At 49.9% G+C, this 25,079-nt stretch overlaps 1 protein-coding gene across 2 annotated transcripts; it reads right to left on the bottom strand.

The window, feature by feature from the left end:
* Nucleotides 1-1,887: 1,887 nt before the first annotated feature.
* On the bottom strand, nt 1,888-25,068 carry SDHA (succinate dehydrogenase complex flavoprotein subunit A). Of its 2 annotated transcripts, XM_070357801.1 has the most exons (15): nt 24,910-25,068; nt 17,037-17,126; nt 15,911-16,072; nt 13,874-14,017; nt 13,527-13,691; nt 12,481-12,629; nt 11,765-11,889; nt 10,126-10,294; nt 8,981-9,176; nt 7,769-7,940; nt 6,035-6,153; nt 4,534-4,645; nt 4,314-4,444; nt 2,772-2,885; nt 1,888-2,184 (listed from the first exon to the last, which is right to left on the bottom strand). In XM_070357801.1, exons 1-15 carry the CDS (start codon nt 24,970-24,972, stop codon nt 2,098-2,100), a joined length of 1,998 nt encoding a protein of 665 aa, XP_070213902.1. In that variant the 5' UTR covers nt 24,973-25,068; the 3' UTR covers nt 1,888-2,097. The 2 variants fall into 2 exon arrangements, with proteins under 2 accessions (XP_070213902.1, XP_070213903.1); XM_070357802.1 differs by lacking the exon at nt 17,037-17,126 and having other exon boundaries at nt 24,910-25,048.
* Between the last annotated feature and the right edge of the window lie 11 nt (nt 25,069-25,079).

Below are 25,079 nucleotides of genomic sequence, written 5' to 3' on the forward strand. Positions count from 1 at the left end.
GAGGAACTAAAAAGCCTCTTGATGAAAGTGAAAGAGGAAAATGAAAAAGCTAGCTTAAAGCTCAACATTCAGAAAACTAAGACCATGGCATCTGGTCTCATCACTTCATGGCAAATAGATGGGGAAACAGTGGAAACAGTGTCAGACTTTATTTTTTGGGGCTCCCAAATCACTGCAGATGGTGACTGCAGCCATGAACTTAAAAGACGCTTACTCCTTGGAAGGAAAGTTATGACCAACCTAGATAGCATATTCAAAAGCAGAGACATTACTTTACCAACAAAGGTCCGTCTAGTCAAGGCTATGGTTTTTCCAGTGGTCGTGTATGGATGTGAGTTGGACTGTGAAGAAAGCTGAGTGCCAAAGAATTGATGCTTTTGAACTGTGGTGTTGGAGAAGACTCTTGAGGGTCCCTTGGACTGCAAGGAGATCCAACCAGTCCATCCTAAAGGAGATTGGTCCTGGGTGTTCATTGGGAGGACTGATGCTGAAGCTGAGACTCCAATACTTTGGCCACCTCATGCGAAGAGTTGACTCATTGGAAAAGACTCTGATGCTGGGAGGGATTGGGGGCAGGAGGAGAAGGGGACGACAGAGGATGAGATGGTTGGATGGCATCACTGACTCGATGGACATGAGTCTGAGTGAACTCCGGGAGTTGGTGATGGACAGGAAGGCCTGGCGTGCTGCTATTCATGGGGTCACAAAGAGTCGGACACGTATGAGCAACTGAACTGAACTGAACCATAAACAGCAATGTGGCTACGGCTATTGAATCTTTTACGATGTATCTTACCTTTTTGCTTTTTTTTGATCCATATTAGAAATTATCTACAGCTCTCTGGGCAGTATTCTATTTTCTTGTTATTTTGACTTTTCTTTTTTTTTTCTTTTACTTCTCTGGTTTGTCAATTCACTCAACATTCTTAGTATGAAATATTCTGTCCTGCATTTCCTTAACTAAAGGAATTCCATAGAGACTTACATTTCCAGATTACCCACTCCCCGGTGGTTTTCTTGATCTCAGAAATACTCATGAAAACAGGTTTGTTTTTGGTTCAAAATTAGTGGCAGACATCAAGAAACCAACCACCCTCATCAGTTACTCCTTTGCAGCCATCAGCCCTCCTGTTACCCTCTCATGCCTCAGGGTTACCCATGCCAGCTTTAAATTCCTTGTCCTAACACATCAATGTTGCTCAATGCCCATGTTAACACTTCCACCCAGCTTACAAAACGCCCTGGCACATACTTCCTCATAGTACCCACTGGCTGGGCAAAGTGGCCTGAGGTTGTCACGCAGTCGTTCCACATGTTCTTTCCTCCTGAAAATTACCTCCTTCATATTTGTTGGACCACATCATTCAACACAGGTGGTTTCTGAAGTGTGGTCCTTGGTCATGTCAGGAATGCAAATTCTCAGGCCCAATCCCAGGACCTACTGAGCCACAAGTTCTGGGCAATCCCTAACCTAGAAAAACAGAATGTGAAATGAAGGAACCCAACTGCCTCGGACTGGATTCTACAGAATCCAACCCTGAGACAAGACCTTGGGAGGTGGCTCCAAGCAGCACCTGCAAGGGGGGGAGGAAGATCTATTTACGCCCACATCACCTTCATGTAGTGTTTGGTCATTTAAATACTTCAGGACACATGTTCAGGTATTAAACCATTTGCCTGCTAAGATCTAGCAGGTAATGTCTGTTGTCTTCACTTGCTGTCAAGCACCAAAACTCATGCCTTACACACACACCACAGCAAAATCTCGGACTTTGATGCAAGAGAATAGAAAGGTAGTTCTGTTTTATATTTCAGGTCAATAAGTACGCCTCAAGTCAAACAGTACAATACTGCAGATGAACCTGGACACAAACACAAGTCTGTAACTTATGTTTCATCTAGTTTTATTAATTCACGAGAAGAAGGCACGGGTGAAGGCAGGCTGAACACTCACTGGCAAGTTACTGGCCTCTGGTAGGAATCTCTATCAGATGGCCTCCTCAGTCTGTCAAGGACACAATCAAGAAGGCGGTGATGACCTGAACCCGGGCGTGAGCTATTATACATAATTACAGGAGCAGGGAAGCCTCAGTCTCCTCAGTAGGAGCGGATGGCTGGGGGAACAGTGGCACAGTCAGTCTCGTTCAAAGTTCTGTCGATTACAGGTCTGTACTCCAGGGTGACCTAAAAAAAGACGAGCCGGTGATGAGTTAACGCAGACAAACGCACACATAATACTCTTGTGCTTTTGAAAAATCATAAAAGCAGGTTTGCAGACACATTCAGGAACTTAAAAACAAAGGTATTTACTAGAATATTCTTCAGTAACGAACTTGAGACTATGTAAGTTCACATATGGAATACAACAATTAAAATAACACTGTATCAAATTCTCAACGCTTCAAATTAAAACTTAAACTGAAAATGCTCAAAAAAGCAGGTAAAATTTTGTATCCACTGTCATCACTTAATTACGTGTAAATCATGTATTTGCAGTTTTTCCTACTTTTAAGTGGAAGTTTATATGCACTCAACACTTGAGGGAACTATTTCACAATGGTGGGTGGGAGGCGGCCTCTCACCCATCTGCCCGGCTCGGTTCCGTTCCAGGCAGAAGCCTGACTGACAGTGTGCTTTCAGCGGCGTCTCTCATCTGTCAGTAGCCAACTAAAATCCACGCTGCTCCTTGCAGTTCACCTAATGCTAACCCGCGTCACCCGAGGGCCAGGCCACATGCCTGTGTGGACAGGTGGAACCCGTTCCCCACGCACCTTCCCAGTCTTGATGTCAACGTAGGAGAGCGTGTGCTTCCTCCAGTGCTGCTCAAAGGGCTTCTTCTGCTGCCCCTGGATGGGCTTGGAGTAATCGTACTCGTCAACCCTCTCCTAAGGCCACAGAAAATAAGTTTATTTCAGAAAATACCATGAACAAATACCCTTTACAGCCAGACAACCAGGAAACATGGCAAACTTGTTATTCCCACTGAAACCAAGTGTGCAGACCTGACCCGGAAGAGCACATGGCAAGAAGTCGCGCCACTGGGCACCATGCACAGATAAAACGAGCAAGATTTGGGATCCCTTGGCCAGTGGCCAGTCCTCTAGACACACCTGTGGGCCTCTACCGATGAGCCACCAACCCCTCACCCCAGGCTGGCCCGATCGAGGACCCCTACCTGCTCCTGTCCACCCCATCCCCCCACAGCACTGACGAGGTCAGGCCCCCGAGCCACAGGGCTGGGAGCGGGCCTGCAGCACAGGGGGCTCAGAACTCCACTTCTGTATTTTCTCTCCACAACCAGTGGATGGGTGCTGGAATTTAACTGGTCTTCTATGCACTTGAGTTTATCAAATACTTTTCCTGTTTTTCTGCTCTGTATTCTTTCAGACTTCAACTTTTTCTTTTAGCTTTTTTAATTTAAATGTTCTAATCTTAGCCATTAAGGAATACCCTGCATGTGGTAACAGGTAAGACGCACAAAGCCTCTTCAAATAAAACCCAAACATCCACCCACTTGGCAGCTTCTGCTGAGCAAGGCCAGACCTCTTGCCTGGGGCAATGGACACCTTCCTGACTGCTGTACCTGTACCCCAGTGAGGGGCAAGCGCCCCAACCCCAATCCGCTCCAGGTCTTTGGGGACATCTCAGACACAGGAACCAACCGGCTTCCGGGAGCGGTTTCTGTCCTGGGCACACAGGACGAGCGTGCTCACAAACGTCCTCCTCTAAGTACCTGGCAAATCTAACGCAGCTCCAACTGGTGTCTCGTGGATCAAAACCCAGTTCTTCCTGCTCAGCTTCTAGCTGAGCCACCCAAACATGTCCTGGACCAAAGACTGCCTGTCCGTCGTGTTAAAGCGGCTCAGGTCCAGTAAATGTGCCCCATCCTAACCTGACTGCCACCCCCAAAACCTCCTTCCAGGAAAATCTAACTACCACGTGCTGGGTGCACTTTTCTGCAGAATCTGGCAAGTGAGCTCGGCGTAAAAATCAGTTCATTAGAACAGAGAGCTGCAATGAGGCCCCACAGCTCTTTCCAGACTAGAGGCAGGCCGGTCACTGGGTCAGCCAGTGAGCACTGGCCCATGGCAGCGCCAGCTGCACCTCCGCCCTGGCCAGGCTTCGAGGCAGCAGCAGACACTGAGCAGAAGGAGAAACAGGGCACCGCAGCACCGACATGCGAGGACACAGGTGTGGCGGTTCTCAGGAGAGAAAGGCACTCTTCTCACAGCCTTGTGGGAAATGCACAGAGCGCTGCAAAGGGAGTGCAGGCCGCGGAGGCGGCTGACGGGCCACCTGGGGAGAAGGCGCACCTTGAAGTCCTCCCTGGCGTGGGCGCCGCGCGACTCCTTCCGGGCCTCCGCTCCGTAGATGGTCTGCAGAGCACAAAGCATCAGGTTCTGCAGCTCCAGGGTCTCCACCAGGTCAGTGTTCCAGACCATTCCTGGGCACACAAGGCAGCCGTTAGACGACAGGGCCCACTGAGCAAGGACTGTGGAGCCTGTGACAGCGGGCAGGCCGTGGCGCACTCACCCCTGTCGAACGTCTTCAGATGCCGCAGGTCTCCGTAGAGGCTGCTGATCTTCTCACAGCCTTCCTGCAGCACACTCCCCACACGGAACACCGCGGCATGGCTCTGCATCGACTGTGACGTAAAACACTTGTAAACTCTTAACTCACGTGGAGAAGCCACGCCAAGAACTCTTAAACCTTCAGGTTTTTTCTTATGCGTTTCTTGTTTGTAAAATGTTTACTTCAATAGAAAAACTAAAAAATTCAGACTGAATTTATTACTCTGAATTTTAAAATGAAGTCAGTGAGAACTTTAAAAACCTGCTCTCTAAGCAACTCTCACGTGTACAATACAGGAATACTAACTAGTCAGGACGCTGCTGCACACGCCAGGGCTTACTGATTTCCATCCTGAAACTTGTACCCTGGACTGTCTTTCTCCACGCGTCTGTTCCCTCCTCCCTTACCACTCCACGAGGCCTCCCCGAAGCCCAGACTTGTGGAGAGAACCAGAGTCCTCTGGGAAAGGCCTCCCGCACCTCCTCCCTCTTGCTGGTGTCTGTGTGTATGGCCACAGGAACCATTCGGGCTTCTTTCCAGAAAACGCTCCCACGCAGAAATTTCAAGCGGACAGAGCAAGGTCTCCTTCATGGAGCAAGATTCCCCATGTTAAAATAATTGGATTCCTAACTTTTGTTTTTAACTGACCTAAACCTGTGTTACCCGATGGATTAGCCACTAAGCACAGGTACCTACATTTTAAAGTGAAGTTATCCATCAGCAGATGAATGGCTAAGAAAGCTGTGGTACATATACACAATGGAGTATTACTCAGCCATTAAAAAGAATACATTTGAATCAGTTCTAATGAGGTGGATGAAACTGGAGCCTATTATACAGAGTGAAGTAAGCCAGAAGGAAAAACATAAATACAGTATACTAACGCATATATATGGAATTTAGAAAGATGGTAACAATAACCCAGTGTACGAGACAGCAAAAGAGACACTGATGTATAGAACAGTCTTATGGACTCTGTGGGAGAGGGAGAGGGTGGGAAGATTTGGGAGAATGGCAATGAAACATGTAAAATATCATGTAGGAAACGAGTTGCCAGTCCAGGTTCGATGCACGATGCTGGATGCTTGGGGCTGGTGCACTGGGACGGCCCAGAGGGATGGTATGGGGAGGGAGGAGGGAGGAGGGTTCGGGATGGGGAACACATGTATACCTGTGGCGGATTCATTTTGATATTTGGCAAAACTAATACAATTATGTAAAGTTTAAAAATAAAATAAAATTAGAAAAAAAAAAATAAATAAAGTGAAGTTAAAGAGAAAGCCACATCCCAGTGCTGGGGAGCCACTAGTTCTGCCCTGGGCTGCCCCCTCCAGCCTTCAGTATGGAAAGCTCGCACTTGTATCTTACACAGGCCTGAACATGCCTCTGGGACACAGCAACCCCAGGGCAGCGCTATTGATGCAGCTGGCCTGCTCACTCCAGAGCTTGTAAAGGTTCCTACCTTCTGCATGTTGAGTCGCAGTTCCGATGTTCTTATGCTTCCATTGGCAAATCTCAATTTGTCAAGATTCATGACAGATTCTTCCCCAGCATTTGGTTTAATCGAGGGAACTTTATCTCCTTAAAAAAAAAACCCCGAAACAAAAAAACCCCCACCAAATGTGTTACACTCTTTTCAGGGAGTTTGGAAAATGCACATATAATATTCTACCTGAACTACCCTGTCTCCGAGGAAGCATCTATTGACTTGGGGTCAAAGAGTAAACAAAAAGACTAAATTTCAGGTAAAAAGTTGGTGTCCAATAAGTAATCTTTGCATGAAAAGAACAGAAACCATGTCTTAAAGTCCAAAATTAGATGTATGCAAATCAATCTCGCACTACTCATCTGCGAAGGACAAACACTGCACCCTGCAGGAGAGAAGTTCTCACTCTGCCAGCCATTCGGATTCTCAGACTTTGGGGGTGGGGGGTCGGGGGTGGATGGGAGGGACCTGGCCGGGGGTGTTTAACAGCCTCCTGCTGATCCTGGCCCTTTACCCTCAAGATTTGCTGTTCTTGCCTTTCTAAAAAGATAAACACTTTGAGGGTTTTTAAGCTGTTTGGGGACGACAAATATATTTTCTACAGAAGGTAATGCACGTAGATGTGATGTGCAGGAGACAAAGGCCTGCAGTCACTCTCTCTCCAAGGCCGAGCGCTGCCTGAACTCCTCCAGGAGGGCGGCTTCGCTCCCTTTTGTTTCAAATGCTTTAAAAAAGTCATCTGTAAAACGGAGTTTTTCTCTTAGTCTACAGATTTCAGTAACACATACAGACTGCTGAAACTGCCATGATTTTAACGTTTAGCCTAACTTAATGTGGTTGCTGGTTCTGACAGGCAGAGCTGCGTGACCCTCCCCACAAGTGGGCCTAGGCCCTTAACGAACACCCCACCATCTCCTGCCCCAGTCTCCCTACTCCAGAACCCCACACACAAAATCACATGCACGTGGCCTCTTGGGTCTGGATCACAGCACCTGACTCAGGCTCATCCGTGTTGCTACATGTGTGGGTAGTATGTTCCTTTTATTGCTGATTTCCAAAAATTTTAAAAGTGCAATCCTTCAGGTACAGAAGTAAACGGTATTCTTATAAAACTTCTTTCTCACGTCAAAGGGAAAGGGAACCTCGAATTTTCTCCTTTGCTCTGAGAGCTGCTATGGGGCTCCCACTCCAGCAAAGTGGGCACTAGAGCTGTTGTCAGACTAGCACGTGGGATCTCTTCCTCAGCAAATTATGTTACTTTATGTCCACAAGGGGAAATCACAGGTAGAAACCCAGCCTCTCTGGAGGGGAGAGCCGTGACCCAGGCTTCTCTTGTCTGCATCAACTCATCCTTTTCTTCCTTAAGAGATGTAGTTGTATTTTGTTTCATTTATACCTACTATTTAAAACATTTCTTTGGAGATAATTCATACCAGGCAAGTAATATGTGATAAACCCCTTCAAACTAGTAATTTCCCAGGAGTGACTTCTGAGCAGAACATAACAATTGCAAGAACACCTGACTCAAGTCACTCTTCTAACTCCACCCAGCCTGTGTCTAGTCTCGGGTCTATCACCATGAAAATCTCTGAATTTGTTTCTTCACTTCTGTGGGATAAAACCAGGACTCCTCTACCTCCGCCCCCTCCCCACCATATGATCACAAAGCAAAGCCTCTGCAAACTGCCAGGCTCCTGAAGAGGCAAGTACCGGGTCTGCAGGACTCTGCGATGCTCAGGGCGCACGCCCGGCCGAAGACAACCAGGTCCAGGAGCGAGTTTGCACCCAGACGGTTGGCGCCATGCACCGAGGCGCAGGCAGCCTCCCCGCATGCGTACAGGCCAGGCACAACCTGGTCCTGGCCATTCACGTGCCTCAGAACCTGGGGAAAGAGACCAAGGTTAGTGAGCACGGTCTGCTCAGCTCCCTTTCCCCGCAGCAGGGGTAGAGAAAGGAAAAGAGGTAAGACTGGACCCCCCAACCCTGAGACACTGCCAAGCCCCCTCCCCAGCCCCCTGTGCTGAGGTCTAAGGACCGCAATCTCATGCCCAGGAGACCCTCCCCGCCACCAGATGTGCCCCCGGAGCCCCACGCCAGCTGTGGGTGTGGCACAGACAGGGCAGCAGGCAGGAGAGCACTCAACGGGGAGGTGGAGGACCGGAGGTGTCAGTGCAGCCCACCTCACCGGACGAGGGACTGAAATAGTGACTAAAAAGCTCTCTGTGAGCTGCAAACCATCCACAGGAGTTAACTGTGAAGAGCTCACAAATGACTGTTGACAACACGCACTCCTGTAGGAAAAACTACAAATGACCTAATATATGACTAAGGAAGAATTAATCCAGTGCTAACAGTTGATTAAGGCGTGAAATGCAAACACTGGAGGAGCACCAGGGCCTCCCGCCCTCCAGCAGAAGCACCCATCACACAGCACTTCTGGGGGGTCCCCAGCCAATCACCTGCCCGGCACCTGTCACACAGCCACACAGCACTTCTGGGGGGTCCCCTCAGCCGATCACCTGCCCGGCACCCATCACACAGCACTTCTGGGGGGGTCCCCTCAGCCGATCACCTGCCCGGCACCCGTCACACAGCACTTCTGGGGGGCCCCCAGCCGATCACCTGCCCGGCACCCGTCACACAGCACTTCTGGGGGGTCCCCAGCCGATCACCTGCCCGGCACCCGTCACACAGCACTTCTGGGGGGTCCCCAGCCGATCACCTGCCCGGCACCCGTCACACAGCACTTCTGGGGGGTCCCCAGTCGATCACCTGCCCGGCACCCGTCACACAGCACTTCTGGGGGGTCCCCAGCCGATCACCTGCCCGGCACCCGTCACACAGCACTTCTGGGGGGTCCCCAGCCGATCACCTGCCCGGCACCTGTCACACAGCACTTCTGGGGGGTCCCCAGCCGATCACCTGCCCCTTGTAGTTGGTGGGGATGCCACCCATGTTGTAGTGCACGGTGGGAAGCACGGGGATGGGCTCCTTGGTGACGTCCACGCCCGCGAAGATCATGGCCGTCTCTGAGATGCCAGGCAGGCGCATAGCCAGCTGCGCCGGGGGCAGGTGGTGCAGCTGCAGGTACACGTGGTCCTTCTCGGGCCCACAGCCTCTGGGGGAAGAGAAGAGCAAGGCAACAGATCAAGGACCACATCCAGGAAATGTGGGGTCACAGCATCCTGGTGGCGTGTCAGGCACCACCTGCTTTGATCCAGGAGAAAGCGCCCCTTTCACTAAGGCCACCTTTCTAGGGCATCTTTTCTCAGCACCCAAGCACCAAGGTGGGCCCCAGGGGCTGGGATGCAGCTGTGAACACGGCAGACAGCCCACCCTCACCAGGCTCACATCTGAGTGTTGGGAGGTCACCATCTGCGTGTTTTGCTGGATGAACGCATTAGTCCTTTCACGCCTAAGAACCACCTGTCTTCTTTCTTGTGCACACAGGTGATGCCTCCAGAGGCCACATGCCAGGCATCTAACCAGCAGCACCACAGCTGGCACGGTGTCAGGGGCTCAGACCTCACACTGCTTCACAAAGAACAAATCCCACTCTTGAGAGCCCCCAACCACCCCGGGTTAAGCAACAGGCATTGGAAGCTCACCGTTAAATTCCCCTAGTGGCTCAGACGGTAAAGAATCTGCCTGCCATGCGGGAGACCTGGGTTCAATCCCTGGGTTGGGACCATCCCCTGGAGGAGGGCATAGCAACCCACTCCAGTATTCTTGCCTGGAGAATTCCCATGGACAAAGGAGACTGGCGGGCTACAATCCAGGGGCTTGCAAAGAGTCTGACACAACTGAGCGACTAAGCACACAAAGGCACCACACACTCAAACACACAAACTGGTCCACAGATCTGAGAAGGATTCACAGCTAACTGCTAAAATTCTTGAACTACGGGTCTCTGGAGACCATAAACTGGCAGACAATCGACAGAGGCAACTGCACGCGGCCTCCGGGGTGGGTGGCAGGCTGACACACACAGGAGCCCCCCAGCCCTCACTGAAATGCAGACACGAACCCCAGCCACCAGAGGACGGGGCGGGCATGACCACACAGACCTTCCCTCGCGGATTTCCAGGGTCATGGACCGGGACACGACATCCCTGGACGCCAGGTCCTTAGCGACGGGGGCGTAGCGCTCCATGAACCTCTCACCCTGGCTGTTGATGAGGATGCCCCCCTCTCCACGACAGCCCTCTGTGATGAGACAGCCAGCGCCATATATGCCTGCAAAGAACCAACAGATGAGACAGTTACAACCTAGCAATCGCTGGGTCTCTACTTCAGATGCAAATGCTTTTCCCAAGATACTCTGGGAGGAGCAAGGAAAGGGTGTGCAAAGAGCACCCCCTCCCAGGGGAGCAGAAGATAGAGAACAAGCCAAGGCAGATGGCGATGCCACAGCCTAGAAGTGGCGCGGCCCAGCTGCACAGAAGGCCTGGCTGCAGCATCCACACAGTTCTGCTCACTGCCCTGACCGTGACTGTGCTGCGCCCTCTCAACACGGCGAAGTGCACCTTTAACAGTTTTACAGTTTTAACTGTTTAACACCACGGAGTTGTACTGACCGGTGAAAGGAAGGAAGCCCGGTTGGAAAGCTGGTGTCTGTAGCAACTAAATGACTGACAAGGGTGCAGATCGCAATAGCCCTCATGGAGGCTGCACCCACCACGGACATTCCAAGTCTCCCCAGCTTCCCAGACAAGCCCACCAACATGATGCTGGGAAGTGCAGAGCCCAAACCCAAGTCTGGCAGCGTGGACGGGCAGCTGTGCCATATCTTGATCATCCCTCGACTTCCCTCAAGGTGATGAGGACAAGGATGTCCAGAGCTGGATGCAGTTTGTAGTCTGAAGCCCAATCCTTTGATTAGTGTTCTAAAGGGCTACCTTGCTTCTGGAACTAGACGCAAAGTCCTGTCTGCCATTTTTCAGATTTCCTGGTTTCAATGGTCATTTCTTCCAGTAGTTTATTTCTCAAATATTGAAAAGGAAACAAACAAAAAAGCTCTAACTACAGAGAAAATCAGAAGTCTCAGACATCTTACTGGTTAAAAATAGCTATAAAACCACCACCTAATACACTGGTTTTTCTTATCCATGCCAGGGTCGGATGACAGAGTGTGCCCGGTTCTGCAGTGCTGGGGTGGCTCCTCAGCTGACAGGTCGCCCCAGCACCCTCCCACGCTCGTGCACACGTCACCTCACTCAGTGTCTGGCCCAGCCTGCCACTCAGCCACCGTGGCAGCCCAGAGTCCGCGTGTGCTGCTTCTCCACTCAAGTGCCTTCCCTCCAGCCCTACCACGTGCTGGGCACTGTGAATGTCAGTGTTGGCTGCTCAGCCGTGTCTGACTCTTTGTGACCTCGTGGACTGTAGCCTGCCAGGCTCCTCTGTCCATGGGATTCTCCAGGCAATACTGGGCAGCGGTAAAGAGGCAGACCTGCTCTGGCCTCCCAGGGGAGCAGAGAGCCTCGTCGAGGAGAGGGACAGCCAGCAGTCACTGCGTTGCATCGCAAGCGCGCCAAGGTGAGGTGGAGCTAAGATGCTGGCTTCACCGCCCTGAGGGCCCTGGGAAGAAGCTCCTCGGGGAGGCCATGGTTCAGGACTGAGATCCGAGAAAGCAAGCATGTGCAACCGCAGAGGGGCCTTCCCATAGGTCCCGGTCACCTGAAAGACGAGGAGCCCGACGCGTCCTACCTGTGGGGTGGAACTGCACGAACTCCAGGTCCTGGCAGGGCAGGCCAGCCCTGGTCACCATGGCAGTGCCGTCCCCGGTGCTGGTGTGGGCGGACGTGCAGCTGAAGTAGGTGCGCCCGTAGCCTCTGGAAAACACAGGCCGGCAGAGTGGCGACTGCACGAGTGTCCCCTCGGGGCCCCCTCTCTAAGGACTGAGGGGCCATGCTCTGGACAGCAACTCTGGTGCATCTGCACGAGCTGCCCTGGCCTGTCTGTGCTGTGTGATTCTCTCAAAGAATGCTCCTTTTACAGTAAAACGTAAAAACATTTATGGATCCACTTCTTAAAAGGGTTAAAGTAACAGACTGAAGTATTTAAGATGGAATTTTACTTGTTTTCTTCATGTGAATAAATAGCATTTATCTATCCCAGAAATCAGTATAATCACAGCATCCACCAAAGCAAAAGAGATGTTACTCCAGAAAGTGTCACATGACCCTCCAGGCCTCGGTCTCCTCGAGGGTCCACCCAGCAGGGAACTGCTGACTCTTTCCGGCCGTGCCCAAGGTAGCTGCTGGGGCTGCCCCTCAGGCCCGCAGCAGTATGAGCCCAGCGGGTGCCTCGCAGCCTGGGCTGCACCCACTGCCCCGTGACGCCTCCATTCTCACTAGAAACAGGAAGTACCGAAACGCAGCTTGCCTGCAGAAAAGTCGAACACCACAAAGGTAGGCTCTCACCCGGTGGCGATGACAGTGTTCCTGGCCCTGATGCGGTGGATGGACCCGTCTTCTATGCACAGAGCGATCACACCGCGGCACTCCCCGCTCTCCATCAGGAGGTCCAGAGCAAAGTACTCCACAAAGTAGCTGGTGTCATAGCGCAGAGACTGAAAGGGGGCGAAAACGGAAAAAGAGGGATCCTTCATTTGCAGTGGCACTGTAAACCTGACTGGTTAGAGACCACGATCTGAGGGGAGAGGGACCAGGCAGACCGAGGGGAACAATGGATTCAAAAAGGAGCTGCAGACTTCAACCCTCGGATGCCAGCTCATTGGTACAAAGACCACAGACCAGGAGAGGGGGCTGCACATGGGCCTCATCTCAGCTCCATGTAGCCCTGAGAGGTGCCAGAGGCAGCACCAAGCCCCCCCAAGCCACTGGGGCCGAGCCACGGACCACGGGGTCCAACGTGGACCAGGCTGTGCCATGTGGCCATCGAGTCCCAGTAAAACGAGATGCTCAGCACATTTCCACCACAGCAGAGGGGTTCATCCTGGACTGTGCAGCCTGGACTTGGGATCTGACAGCCCTGGAAAAGGACGGGGCACTTGTCAAACCACCAGCCCCCACACCTGACACACAATTCTGACTTGAAAATCAATGATCTGTGCCCCCTCCTGCAAAACAAGAGTTCAGAAGCAGCACTGTTCAGAATATTGATTACTGGGCCAAAGTTGGCCCTGATTATCCAGTGACCACTGTCCTTCAAGTCACAGGTCAGATTGAACAGTTAAGTATTAAATCAATCAATTCAGGAACTCAGAGGTGGGGAAAGAGCTTCAAAATGCTCACTCTGTTCTTGAACTTTCATGACACAGGCCAGGGTCAAACCTGGCATGTAATGACCACCACTTACCTTTCCTAAAACAGATACTTTCAAATTAACAACTAACCAAATTACTTTGCTGTTCAGAAAGCGACCGCTGAGCTGACGGTGACCTGGCCCAGAGTGGCCTGCTTCCCACCCTCCACACACCCGGCCGGACTCCGCCCCGCCGCCTCACCCTTCCATACAACGTGTGCAGCAGCGAGTGGCCCGTGCGGTCGGCCACGCAGCAGCAGCGGTGAGCCTGCCCACCCTTCCCGAACTTGAGGCTCTGTCCGCCAAAGGCACGCTGGTAGATCTTGCCATCTTCAGTTCTGCTAAAGGGCATGCCGTAATTCTCCAGCTGAGGAACACAAAAGGAGACACCTAGCACCTTACAGGACACTCACGGCTAACCGACACTAGAACTTCAACACCAATCCACAGACCAGGGTGAACCCCCTCTATGAAAAGGTCAGCCCCGGGGAGCAGCCCTCCCGTGACAGCGGCTCACTGTCACCAGGCCCGCAGCCGGCAAGGACGCACCTCCACCACGGAGGCGGGGGCCTGCTCCGTCATGTAGTGGATGGCGTCCTGGTCCCCCAGCCAGTCGGAGCCTTTCACGGTGTCGTAGAAGTGCCACCGCCAGTTGTCCTCCTCCATGTTCCCCAGGGCGGCATTGATCCCTCCCTGAAACACAGCAGCCCGTGAACCAGCAGGAGCCTGGCTGCACCATCAGCCTGCCTCCCACTGCCCTGAAGGAACAGATGTGGACAAAGCCAGCTCTTCGAGTGCCAGCGTCTGTGAGGGATCCCACCGCCTGGCAGACTGTGAAGCAGGTCTCTCCCCTACAACCCAGAGACAGTTTTGGAGCCCCCTAGCCTCAGGCGCCTCGCCCGGGAGAGCGGCATGGGGCCTGAGGCCTTGGGGAGTTGTCTGGAGGGTTGGCTGAGGTCCCCTGGGTGAGGCTCCTTTCCTACCAAGCCTGGCACATAAAGGGGACTCAGAGCTGCCTACTGTTTTATGTCAAGCACCCAGAGGTGCTTGGGGGCACCAGTTAAAGACAGGAAGCACCCACTGCTGAGGCTCGGAGCCACGCCCCCACGCCCCTTCCCCTGCTGGGCACTGCCCCACCCCACTCCCACAGCCAGCCCCTCAGTCACAAGAAGAGTGAAGCACAGAGCACGCGTGAGCAGCCGGCAGCACCCCCCCGCCCTGAACCGCAACTGCTATTCCTCTTCAGGTGGCGTCTTTCTCACAGGACACTTTCTCTAATCGCCCTCTCCCCCACTGTTATTCAACTGCAACTTCTTCAAGACTCTCCGGAGCTCCTTCCCCAGCCGCTGCTGCTGTCCCCCAGCTTGCTGAGTGTTTTGCTACCAAACCAATGCTCATAGAGCAGGAGCCTCGGCCAGACAACACACGAGTTAACTCATTCCCTCCTCCCTCCTCCAACTCTAAACTCAAACACATTCCTGATAAAGAAAAATCTTAAGTACTAGGGTAGCAGAATATAGAAAGATGGCTTAAAATGATGTGAAAATCAAATTGCCTTCCAAAGGAGTTATATAAATTTATATCTTCCCCAACGATGTAAAAAAATTCCTGTTTCCCCACAGCCTTGCCAGGAGTTTTGTCAAACTTGGAGATCTGTTTATCTAATAAGTAAAAAATTCTCAATAAATAAATAGTGCAAAAATACACAGCCTAGTGCACACACAAATGTTGTTATCCTTCCCCAATTAAACGTTCCTTTCTAGCGAACCAGCATTCAAGTCATGCTACCCTTTCCGCATTCCGTTTTATTAATATTGCACTCCACCTGAAAACCGTATTATTTTTGCAGTACTACCTAAAACGATCTGCTTATATCTATTCTTCCTTTTAGACACTGAATTATCCACAGGAGTTTATTATTTATTCTTCAGTTTACAAAGCACAGCTTTCGAACAAAGTATCTGGACAGCTCGGTGGCTGAAGAAGGCTGCTGCTCCAGGTGTGATGGTGACAGGAGCATCCACTGTCCAAGAGTCACCACATCCTCTGCTGTCCCAACGAGGAAGTGTGCCCAAATACTAGAAAAGACGGCCACATGTGGCCCTAGGCTACTCCCTGCACATCAGCCAGGCTCCACCTACAGTGTGCCTAGAGTGAAAAATCACAACTGTTAAGTCACGTAAGTTCCCACCTCACTCACCCCTTTCCCTAAATCCAGAGCAGTACAGGCCACTGCTCTCTGCTGCACCTTCGTGCCATCATCAGAGCCCATCCCCAGTGCTGGAAGCTGGCCCCAAGGCTCTGGCAGACACAGGGTGAGCGCACAGCTTGCTCGTTCACGTGGGGCGACAGCAGGGGAGGAGGTCACACTGCAATGGGGACAGGCGCCGGGGGGGTGGGGGGGTGGGGTGGGCGGGGCGGTGACTGGAGTGGAAACAGGAGGGACGCATCCCCAGGAGGTGGGTGGTGACAGCGGGTAGACAGCCCTGGGGACCGAGTGCCAGGAGCAGAGGGGGCACGGTGCAGGGCAGGGCTCCTCGAGCGGAACCTCGCAGGCACTGTGAGCGCGACAGCGCCTTCTCATACCTGGGCCGCGACAGTGTGGGATCTGGTGGGGAAGAGCTTCGTGACGCAGGCCGTGTTGAAACCTGCTTCAGAGAGGCCGAACGCGGCCCGCAGGCCTGCCCCCCCTGCACCAACCACCACGGCATCAAACTCATGGTCCACAACTGGGTACTGCGCAGAAATCTGGAAAAGAAAAGTCCCTGTTAATCACTGGTTCAACTAGGCCGGACACTGAGGCTGTGGTCACGGTGAAGGACCTCAGTACACACGAGTCGCTGCCACAGCCGGAGGGCCTCCATCGTGCTGGGCTGCACACCAGGCACGGCAGCAACGGCAGACACAGTGAGCACGTCCGCAAGTCGAAAGGGTGCTCCCATCACAGCAGAGCACCGACCCCACGGAGCCGGGACACCCACCATCAGCTGAAAAGCTGGAAACTTACAGTGTGGGGCCACAGATGCAGAGGAGGGCAACGCCACAGATCAAAACACCAGTTCCAACTAGGTTTCTCTTTACAGTTATCATTTCTTATCTTTTCTTTTTATGCTTATATCTGTATACATGTGGTTAGACAAACCTAAGCTTATAAAGTAGTATAGACCATGATTTGCAAGTTTCTCATGAAAACACTGAAGTGTTGTCTCATTTAGATAAGCACAGTCCATTCACCTGGGAGACCACCAAGAACCCAAGGATGCTCCACGTCCATACTGTATGTACAACTGAGAAGGTGCCAACTAGCACTCAGTCACCACTGTGAGTGCTATGAAAATGGCCTCAGAAGCAAATTCTGGTTTCTTCAACAGAGTGCGGAAGAGCCTTGTAAACACAGAGGAGCCCATGTTCAGCTGAGAAGGCATCTGTCACCTCGCATTCCAGTAAATATTGTTCACCTGATATCTGTATTTTGTTAGTTTACTTCACTTGAAGTTTAATTTGCTTATAGATACACAAGAGCTATAAGCAAAAATGCCAGTACCTATGTTCATGTCTGTACTATAATTACTAATACATCAAAAGTGATTTGAGTATGAATTAGAGAATTTAAGTAAAAATCTGTGTGTTACTCAAGTACATAAATAACTGGTACAGAACACTACTCTGCTAAATCAAGAAAATCACTTAAAACAAAGAGCCCTGAACTTACCGCATCTGAAACTTTAGCGGACGACCTCTTATTGCCATCAACGGTGAAGTGAAAACTGCGGGTTCCTGTCTGCCATGCTGCCGGCCACTTCTGAAACACAGAGGGAGGGCTACATGTCTTCACAGAACCCGGGACTCCTGATTTCCTAAGTTGCCAGCCTTCTCACGGACCCGGGTGCATGCTCTCATCCAGAACCCTTTCCTGGAACCCTCCACTTAGCTCTGAAGGTTAAGGCAGGGGCTAAGGACCCAGGCCCAGCTTGAGGAACTGGTAACCAGCAAAGGCCTTTCCACATGAAGCTTGTTTCCAGACAGGACATTCACTGACCCAGGAAATGTAAAAAGCACACTTTCACATTAATTTCTTGACTTGCGGTACTTAGTGGAGAAGGGGAAGGACACCTGTGCTGCCTAAGTGGCAGGTCTGCAGACAACCAAATGCTTCTCCCGGGTCCACCCAGCCTGCACACGGGGCCTGTGGCTCACTGCAGGAGGCGCTGACAGTGAGGAGTGGGCAGTGGGGCTCCAGAGCAGGCCGCCCTGGGCGGGCCCTTCATGGACGCTCCTGGTCCTGCGTCGCCCTCTCCACACCTGCGCCGGCTCAGCCGTGTCCCTGCCTGTCATACTCCACCTCCATACCCCCTACCTGTACAGCTGTCCCCGGTCTGTCCCTGGCCAACCTCTACAACTGCAAGCCTCAGCTAAGATGTCCCTTCCAACAACCATTTACCCAGGAAACTGGTGGCAATGAAATCACAACCCAGCAACAGAGGCAACATTCTTCATGGACTAAGAAAGGTCCACAATTTAGGGAACAAGTCTTTTCATTCTGCTTATCACATTTTAGCAGAATGATAAAAGAGAATATTCTGAACAACAGTTTTGGGAACTAAATACATTCAGCAATTACAAAAGGGATGTCTTCAATTATTCTTCAATTGGAAGAGATGTTTCAATTTTGTGGAGAAAATTATGCTTTGGGACAAACACATGTGGATTATAGGGAGAATTTCCAAATACAATATGAACTGCAACCAAGTTGTCTGAAACCGGACAGACTTCTGCAAGATGAGGAACTCTGTCAGGGCTGGACAGTCTGGCTGACCACCAGCAAGGAACACCGGAGGCAGGAGGTTCCCCCTAACTCAGGAACTGAGTGATGGCTGATGCAAACATCTGAGTTTATCTTAACAGCTCTACTTAAAAAGTATAGTTTCTTGCATTTTTAAGTAGATTCGAACTGGTAAGAGTGATGTTCTTGAAGTTTTCATTTGCAATGTTAAGTATATTTGTTTTTTTTCCTAAGTACATTTGTTTTTATTGACAAAACTAATTTAGTTTTTTCCTTTAGATGTAAATTTAAAAGAATATTCTCCAGCTTTATTACACTTTTTTAAATGGTAAATTCATATTTTAACATAAACCAAGTCCCTGAAGGAATTTTAATACAAATGCTCTTGAAAATATCATAAAGTACTCCCACTGAACTGAACAATAAAAATATAGCTAATAGTACCAATAAGGATAGTATACTTTGTGATACCAAGTTAAAATTAAAATAGAAACTGTGAGATTCCCAAAGTATTTACTTCTTTTTCCAGGATGTTCACATTGAATAAAGACAGACAAACACACCCACCCACGTGGTTAGGTTAAAAAGCAGTACCTACTGTAATGAGATCGGTAACAGATTATCATATTACCACCCCATGGAAAACAGTAACACGATTTTTTGTACCTAAATCAGATTTGGGGAGTGATTTTAGAATTTGGAGAGTCCAATGTAATCCAATTTCTGTCTTTAGATAAAACTCATTTTATGCCACTTACTATTCTCACGTTTTTTGAAGACAAAAATATCAAACATTTTGCAACAGGGTAACATGAAAAAGAAAGCAGAAACCTACCTAAGATATTAACAGAGTTAGCATAAAAGTACAGGCCACTGAATCAGGAGAATAAAGAGAGAAACAAGTGAGAAGGGCACATACTTATCTCTTCAACTGAGCAAAGTGGAAAGTCCTCATCTAGCACAACATCCTATGAATCAGGACCAAGAAGTTACTCTATAAGAACAGGTACAAGCTACACAATTACAGAACTACACACTAAAGGTTCTGAAAGTGGTTGCATAATCACACTGGGAGAACTGAAGATGTGGGTAGTGGGGTAAGTGAACTAAACCCTTCAGAACAGTTGCTCAGTTGTGTCTGACTCTTTGCCACCCCATGGACTGCAGCATGCCAGGCCTCCCTGTCCATCAACAACTCCTGGAGTTTACTCAAACTCATGTCCATTGAGTCAGTGATGCCATCCAACCCTCTCATCCCCTTCTCCTCCCGCCTTAATCTTTCCCAGCATCAGGGCCTTTTCAAATGAGTCAGTTCTTAGCATCAGGTGGCCAAAGTACTGGAGTTTGAGCTTCAGCATCATTCCTTCCAATGAATATTCAGGACTGATTTTCTTTAGGAAGGACTGGTTGGATCTCCTTGCAGTCCAAGGGACTCTCAAGAGTCTTCTCCAACACCACAGTTCAAAAGCATCGATTTTTGGCACTCAGCTTTTTTTATAGTCCAACTCTCACATTTATACTTGACTACTGGAAAAACCATAGCTTTGACTAGACGGACCTTTGTTGGCAAAGTAATGCCTCTGCTTTTTAATAAGCTGTCTAGGTTGGTCAAACTTTTCTTCCAAGGAGCAGGTGTCTTTTAATTGCATGGCGTAGTCACTGTCTGCAGTGATTTTGGAGCCCCTCAAAATAAAGTCTGTCACTGTTTCTATTACTTCCCTATCTATTTGCCATGAAGTGATGGGACCAGATGTCATGATCTTAGTTTTCTGAATGTTGAGCTTTAAGCCAACTTTTTCACTCTCCTCTTTCACTGTCATCAAGAGGCTCTTTAGCTCTTCTTCACTTTCTGCCATCAGGGTGGTATCATCTGCATATCTGAGGTTATTGATATTTCTTCTGGCAATCTTGATTCCAGCTTGTGCTTCATCCAGTCCAGCTTTTCTTATGATGTACTCTGCATATAAGTAAGCAGGGTGACAACATACAGCCTTGACATACTCCTTTCCTAATTTGGAACCAATCTGTTGTTCCATGTCCAGTTCTAACTGTTGCTTCTTGACCTGCATACAGACTTCTAAGGAGACAGGTCAAGTGGTCTGGTATTCCCATCTTGTGAAGAATTTTCCACAGTATTTTGTGATCTACAGTCAAAGGCTTTGGTGTAGTCAATAAAGCAGATCTTTTTTCTGGAATTCTCTTGCTTTTTCGATGATCCAACAGATGTTGGCCATTTGATCACTGGTTCCTCTGCCTTTTCTAAACCCAGCTTGGACATCTGGAAGTTCGCGGTTCACGTACTGTTGAAGCCTGGCTTGGAGAATTTTGAGCATTACTTTACTAGCGTGTGAGATGAGTGCAATTGTGCAGTAGTTTGAGCATTCTTTGACATTGCCTTTCTTTGGGAATGGAACGAAAACTGATATTTTCCAGTTCTGTGGCTACTGCTGAGTTTTCCAAATTTGTTGGCATATTGAGTGCAGCACTTTCACAACATCATCTTTTAGGATGTGAAATAGCTCAACTGGAATTCGATCACCTCCACTAGCTTTGTTTGTAGTGATACTTCCTAAGGCCCACTTGATTTCACATTCCAGGATGTCTGGCTCTAGGTGAGTGATCACACCATCGTGATTATCTGGGTTGTGAAGATCATTTTGTATAGTTCTTCTGTGTATTCTTGCCACCTCTTAATATTTTCTGCTTCTATTAGGTCCATACCACTCCTGTCCTTTATTGTGCCCATCTTCGCATGAATATTCCCTTGGTATTTCTAATTTTCTTGAAGAGATCTCTAGTATTTCCCATTCTATTGTTTTCTTTTTGTTTGCATCGGTCACTGAGGAAGTCTTTCTTATCTCTCTTTGCTATTCTTTGGAACTCTGCATTCAAATGGGTATATCTTCCCTTTTCTCCTTTGCCTTTTGCTTCATTGTGGGATTCTTGCCCACAGCAGCAGATATAATGGTCATCTGAGTTAAATTCACCCATTTTAGTCCATTTTAGTTCTCCGATTCCTAAAATGTTGACGTTCACTCTCGCCATCTCCTGTTTGACCACTTCCAATTTGCCTTGATTCATGTACCTAACATTCCAGGTTCCTATGCAGTATTGCTCTTTACAGCACTGGACTTTACTTCCATCACCAGTCATATCCACAACTGGGTGATGGTGTTGCTTTGGCTCTGTCTCTTCATCCTTTTCTGGAGTTATTTCTCCACTGATCTCCAGTAGCATATTGGGCACCTACTGACCCATGGAGTTCATCTTTCAGTGTCCTATCTTTTTGCTTTTTCATACTGTTTGTGGGATTTTCAAGGCAAGAATACTGAAGTGGTTTGCCATTCCCTTCTCCAGTGGACCACGTTTTGTCAGAACTCTCCACCATGACCCGTCTGTCCGTCTTGGGTGGCCCTACACAGCATGGGTCATAGTTTCATTGAGTTAGACAAGGCTGTGGTCCATGTGATCAGTTTGGTTAGTTTTCTGTGATTGTGGTTTTCAGTCTGTCTGCCCTCTGATGGAGAAGGATAAGAGGCTTATGGAAGCTTCCTGATGGGAGACTGACTGAGGGGGAAACTGGGTCTTGTTCGGATGGGTGGGGCCATGCTCAGTAAATCTTTAATTCAATTTTCTGTTGATGGGTGGGGCTGTGTTCCCTCCTTGTTATTTACCTGGGGCCAAATTATGATGGAGGTAATGAAAATAATGGTGACCTCCTGCTACACTCAGTGCCCCCAACCCTGCAGTAGGCCACCGCCAACCCACACCTCTGCCGGAGACTCCTGGACACTTGCAGGCAAGTCTGGGTCAGTCTCTTGTGTGTGTGTGTGTGTGGGGGGGGGGTCACTGCTCCTTTCTCCTGGATCCTGGAGCACACAAGGTTCTGTTTATGCCCTCCAAGAGTCTGTTTCCCCAGTCTTGTGTAAGTTCTGACAGCCCTATGTGGGGTTAATGGCAACTCCCTCCAAGAGGGCTTATGCTATACCCAGGTCTGCTGCACCCAAAGCCCCTGCCTCTGCAGCAGTCCACTGCTGACCCGTACCTCTGCAGGCGAACTAAACCCTTATTTACCAGCAAAAATCAATGTCTAAAATGGACAAAATGCACCTGCATATTAGCTAGAGAAATGGATGTAAAGAGCAGGCATCAATACCAAAATCAGTTCAGAACTGATTCTATTAGAGAACAGGTTTGGGGAAGGAGGTGGTCTTCTTTCTTTTCACTTATAAAAACTTCTGTACTCACTGACTTTTTTTTTTTTTGCTACTATGTGCAATTACTTTCACTTAAAATTTAAAGGTTTTTCAAGCAGGGATGTTTAAAACATCATTCACATGATAACTGAGGGTAGGCTGTGAGCTGCAGGCCCTGGCACCGAGGAACATCACACAAGTTTCACATGTTCCCTCACAGAACCCTCATTAATCCCACAGAGAAGTGGAGTCTTTCCAGCGTATTGGATCTGCCTGGCAGGCTCCAGATCCTACACTTTCCCTACCATCCAGGGATCCTTGGAAAAAAATTTCTGGGCTTCCAAACTAAGATGAATATCCAGGTATATACCAAAACCAGCCACAATTTTTCAAACGAACCAGGAAAAACAGGACATGGAACACAGAACTAAGAGCTAGTGCCAAGAAACAAAACAGAAGGGTGCTAGTCACTGCAGCGGCCCGAACGGTGTGAATCCAGACACGCCACTGGCACGCACTCAGAACAACACTTCTGAATAAACTGATTTATTCTAGAATAGCTTGTTGAAAATGGAAAAATATCACCTGAAGTTAGGCAACAACTATCTAAGGTTACTGGTTTTACTCTTCCTTTCTATTTAACCACTTTCAAATAGTGTGCAAATTTGTGTCAGTGCACTGGGACAATTAAAAAGGAAACAAAGGCAAAATAGGTTTGATAATTCTGTAACTCGAAAGTAGCTGTAAATATGACTTGAAAACACCACAGAATTGAATAAATTTTCTGTGGACTTTATTCAAATTATCCTTATTGAGTACAGTCCTTGAACATTTCTCAGTGGGAGATTATGAATTCCTTTCTTTTTTTGTTCTGCTAATTTGCTGCTTCTGTTCTTGCCAACCTTAAACTCCATTAAGCAGCTTGCAGACATTAATTTACATAGGTGGAAATTATTTTAAAAGCTACCTTCATCAAGATAAAAGACTTTAAAACTCAAGACCATCTTTGGTAGATCTAACCTGTGGTTTAATTTTGCTAACTCTCTCTCGCCATTTTGTTCACAAGCACCTGAACACAAGACCCTGGTGAAGAATCATGGAGACAGTGAAGCACAGGGCTGGCAGTTAAGAGCAGATTGCACTAAGGTCACTTCCAATCAAGCCAACAGGAGAGGAGAGGTTTAGGCTCCAATCTGTTGTGTGAAACTTTCACTTTCAGCTAAAACCTCAAAGCTGAATTCCTTCCAGCCCAGCCTGGATAAAGGTCAGCAACGCGTACATAAACTGTCAAAGGGCGAGTGATGGGTGAAGGGCAAGCACAGGCTGGAATGGCTGGAATAAGGATCGCCGGGCTCCAGTCCAGGCTGACAGACCTGTCCATTCTTCCCCAGTGACCACCAGACCAAACTGCCATCTCACCTAACAAGAAGGGCCCACTCAGAAGTCTGCTTATGCTTGGTTGACTAAAACTACCCCACTGGCCATGGACTTCATCACCTGCTTGTGGACCTCCTGCTACCCTTGTGTCTTAGAGTCCAAGATTTGAGGGGCTGGGGGGAACCTCCGCTCAGTAAGCATCAACAACATGGGACACTTAAAACACTTTCTGGGGTTGGCAGAATGTCCGACTCAACCTCCTCACATTTAACATAACCTCTAATACCAAAATTTTAAAAAGAAAAAAACCGTGGGTATAATTATAGGCACAAATCAAGTCTACATTGTTGAAAGCCTTGCTTCCCACTGCGATCTTTACTTTATAATTAAAGCATTAACTAGGTGGCTGGGCAAGTTCACATAACGGGACCACGTAACTAAACCCTCTAAATTCAGTCTGCTAAGTCACTTCAGTCGTGTCCGACTCTGTGCGACCCCATAGACGGCAGCCCACCGGGCTCCCCCGTCCCTGCGATTCTCCAGGCAAGAACACTGGGGTGGGTTGCCATTTCCTTCTCCAATGCATAAAAGTGAAAAGGGAAAGTGAAGTCGCTCAGTCATGTCCGACCCTCAGCGACCCCATAGACTGCAGCCTTCCAGGCTCCTTCGTCCATGGGATTTTCTAGGCAAGAGTACTGGAGTGGGGTGCCATTGCCTTCTCCGAAATTCAGTGTTTCAGTAAAATTCCAGAGGATCAACTCAGAAGACTTAACTGTCAGGAGTGGAAGGGACACGGTCCAGCAGCCAGGCCTAGCCGGGCTCCGCAGGGAACACCCAGGAGGACATCGGTCTCGCGACCGCCCCGGTCGCTATGCGGTCAGTGCCCAGGGGCCGCGCAAAGCCCCAGAAGCAAGGCCGAGCCGAGTGCCGGGGCGCTGCTCAGACCGCACCCCATGGGACCCACGGCCGTCCGGCCGCCCCGGGCGTGTCCCGCCGCGTGACCTTGGGGGGCCAAATCTTCAAGCGCGCGCCCGCGGCTGGGCAAGCAGCTTCGCAGCCGCGCCGGGCTCCCGGATGGGCCCCGGGGCAGTGACCTTCACCGCGCCGCCGCCCGGCCGGCCGGCTCCGGAACGTGCGGCGGGCCCTCCCCAGACCGTTTCGCCGCGAGGCAGGGGACCCGGGACCCGGGACCCAGTGTCTGCCGCGCCCCGCCCGCGGCGGACACTCACCGTGCAGGTCAGCGCCAGGCGCCGGGCGCGCAACAAGCGCGACACAGCGGCAACCCCCGACATGTCCGCCCTCCGGAGCAGTCAGCCGGTCCCGCGCGGACCGCGCCTGCGTACGTCGCCGCGCCCGGGGTCTTACGTCGCCGCGCCCGGGGCCCTACGTCGCCGCGCCT

The sequence above is a fragment of the Bos mutus genome, chromosome 20 (assembly GCF_027580195.1).
Source record: "Bos mutus isolate GX-2022 chromosome 20, NWIPB_WYAK_1.1, whole genome shotgun sequence".
NCBI classification, from domain to species: domain Eukaryota; kingdom Metazoa; phylum Chordata; class Mammalia; order Artiodactyla; family Bovidae; genus Bos; species Bos mutus.